Source organism: Electrophorus electricus, chromosome 8 (assembly GCF_013358815.1).
Source record: "Electrophorus electricus isolate fEleEle1 chromosome 8, fEleEle1.pri, whole genome shotgun sequence".
Taxonomy (NCBI): domain Eukaryota; kingdom Metazoa; phylum Chordata; class Actinopteri; order Gymnotiformes; family Gymnotidae; genus Electrophorus; species Electrophorus electricus.
Genome location: NC_049542.1, coordinates 829159 through 831408, shown reverse-complemented (window position 1 = coordinate 831408; position 2250 = coordinate 829159). Strand labels below are relative to the sequence as shown.

General features: G+C 47.6%; 1 protein-coding gene across 1 annotated transcript in view; it reads right to left on the bottom strand.

Moving 5' to 3' along the window:
- The window catches only part of LOC113568518 (laminin subunit alpha-2-like), a 51405-nt gene continuing 49155 nt past the window's right edge, over positions 1–2250 (bottom strand). The window contains exons 47-49 of the mRNA XM_035528985.1: positions 1500–1630; positions 1158–1380; positions 1–661 (exon numbers count right to left, since the gene is read on the bottom strand). Coding sequence (XP_035384878.1) covers positions 507–661; positions 1158–1380; positions 1500–1630 — 509 coding nt within the window. The 3' untranslated portion in view covers positions 1–506. The remainder of the gene's footprint in view (positions 662–1157; positions 1381–1499; positions 1631–2250) is intronic.

Sequence of the window (2250 nt, the reverse complement as noted above, 5' to 3'; positions counted from 1 at the left end):
TCAAGGTTAAATAAACATTTTATTTTAGGGGTGCATTAAATGTGTGTAATTATTTAATTAATCTAATTGCAACCCAGGAATGGACGTATGTTTGAAACAGCGATGGAGGTATATGGTACCATCCGTGACTGGAGTCGGACCTAAAGGTGACAGAGTCTCTCCAACAGTCCGCTTACACACATCACTTCTTCCTGTTGCTGGTTAGCCCACTGAGCCAACAGAAGAGGAGGGCCATGCCACTTTTGTTGCTGTGGTGATGGATATCAGCGAGGACATTCAAAATGAATCTTTGGTAAGGGTCTTCATTTGATTCTTTTTTTCGATTCATAGTCATGTCACCAGAACATCACATATGATATTGAATTAACAAGATATGTGAGACTTTATATACGTGTGTGCGTCTATGTATGTGTATATGTCAATGTGTGTGTGAGTGTGTGTGTGTGTGTGTGTGTGTGTGTGTGTCTGTGTATGTGCACTGATGTGTGTGATGTGTGTGTGTGTAACTATACAGTGGGACAGGTGAGAGGCTGGACTCCTTTGAGGTCCAGTGCTTTGTTCAGCTGAACCTCCAGGACCTTTCCTGCTTTAGTGAGTTTCACGTTCCTCATACAGCCTTTAAACGAGGTGCTGATGGTCAGGCCAAACTGCTTTAAGCCCTCTGTAACACACACACACACACACACACACACACACACACACACACACACACACACACACACACACACACACACACACACACACACACACACACACACACACACACACACACACACCAGAGAGAGAGAGAGAAAGCGACCGAATGTAAAGATCTTTTTTGCTGCACATTTATAGAGCGCATACACAAATCTCTCTATTTTCCCAGCATTTCAGACCTATTTTCTACCCTTTTCTACTGCATATATAGACAGAAAGCAGGTGTAATGGGGCAATAGAGCTCTTCCCATAACTCTCCTAGTTTCTCATCATTTTCACTCATCTCTAAAGGTGGAGGTTTATCACACCTGGTGGAGGTAACCACACCTGGATGCTGCTGTCTGCAGGAGCATCACGGATAAAGTAACACCAAATCTTTCACATGACGGACCCAATTAAATGTAACCACGGCTGTCGTGTTTTACTACAGTGTTACTATGGCAACGGTTTGACTGGCGTACCGGGGTATCCTCCCACATAGACAGGGTCATTGGTGTCGGCGGAGGCAGAGCGGGCATCTGGGCTCGCTGCCTCTGACTTCTTGCCATCGACGATCAGTTCCAGGCGGTGCTTCAGCTTGTGGGCGGTGACAGAATGCCACTGTCCGTCACAAAGCCCCGCCTCCTCATCAGGTTGGTGGGCAGCTGAGACGCGGCCCACTCCGTTATCAGCATGGAACAGGAGCTGGAGGGAGAACACACACACACACACACTTTAGGTTTTTCATTTTATAATTGTTGCCTTCAAGAAGGCAACCCCCTCCTCCAGCCCCCTCCCCCCCTCTCTCTCTTCCTCCATCTCACCCTGCCGTTGTTCAGTTCGATGCCCACGCCATCCATCTTCTGACTGCTGATGGCCAGTAGAACTCCGCTGCTACTGCTTGTGCGGAACTCCAGATCTACTGACATGTCGTTACCTACTCTGTATGTGGCCACTGGACGGACACACACACACACACACACACACACACACACACACACATACATGGTCATTTATTCGTAGGTCTGTACATTTTGAGCATTCGGGATTTTAACCCTGAGATCTATTACAAGCAACCACAGAGACCACCTGTTTTAGCATGTGTAGAGCCCACCTGTTTATATGCGAGTAGAGCCCACCTGCTTTAGTGTGTGTAGAGCCCACCTGTTTTAGTGCGAGTAGAACCCACCTGCTTTAGTGTGTGTAGAGCCCACCTGTTTTAGTGTGAGTAGAGCCCACCTGTTTATATGCGAGTAGAGCCCACCTGCTTTAGTGTGTGGAGAGCCCACCTGTTTTAGTGCAAGTAGAGCCCACCTGTTTTAGTGTGTGTAGAGCCCACCTGCTTTAGTGTGAGTAGAGCCCACCTGTTTTAGTGTGAGTAGAGCCCACCTGTTTTAGTGTGTGTAGAGCCCACCTGTTTTAGTGTGAGTAGTGCCCACCTGCTTTAGTGTGAGTAGACCCCACCTGTTTTAGTGTGTGTAGAGCCCACCTGTTTTCGTGTGAGTAGAGCTCACCTGTTTTAGTGTGTGTAGAGCCCACCTGTTTTAGTGCGAGTAGAGCCCACCTGTTTTAGTG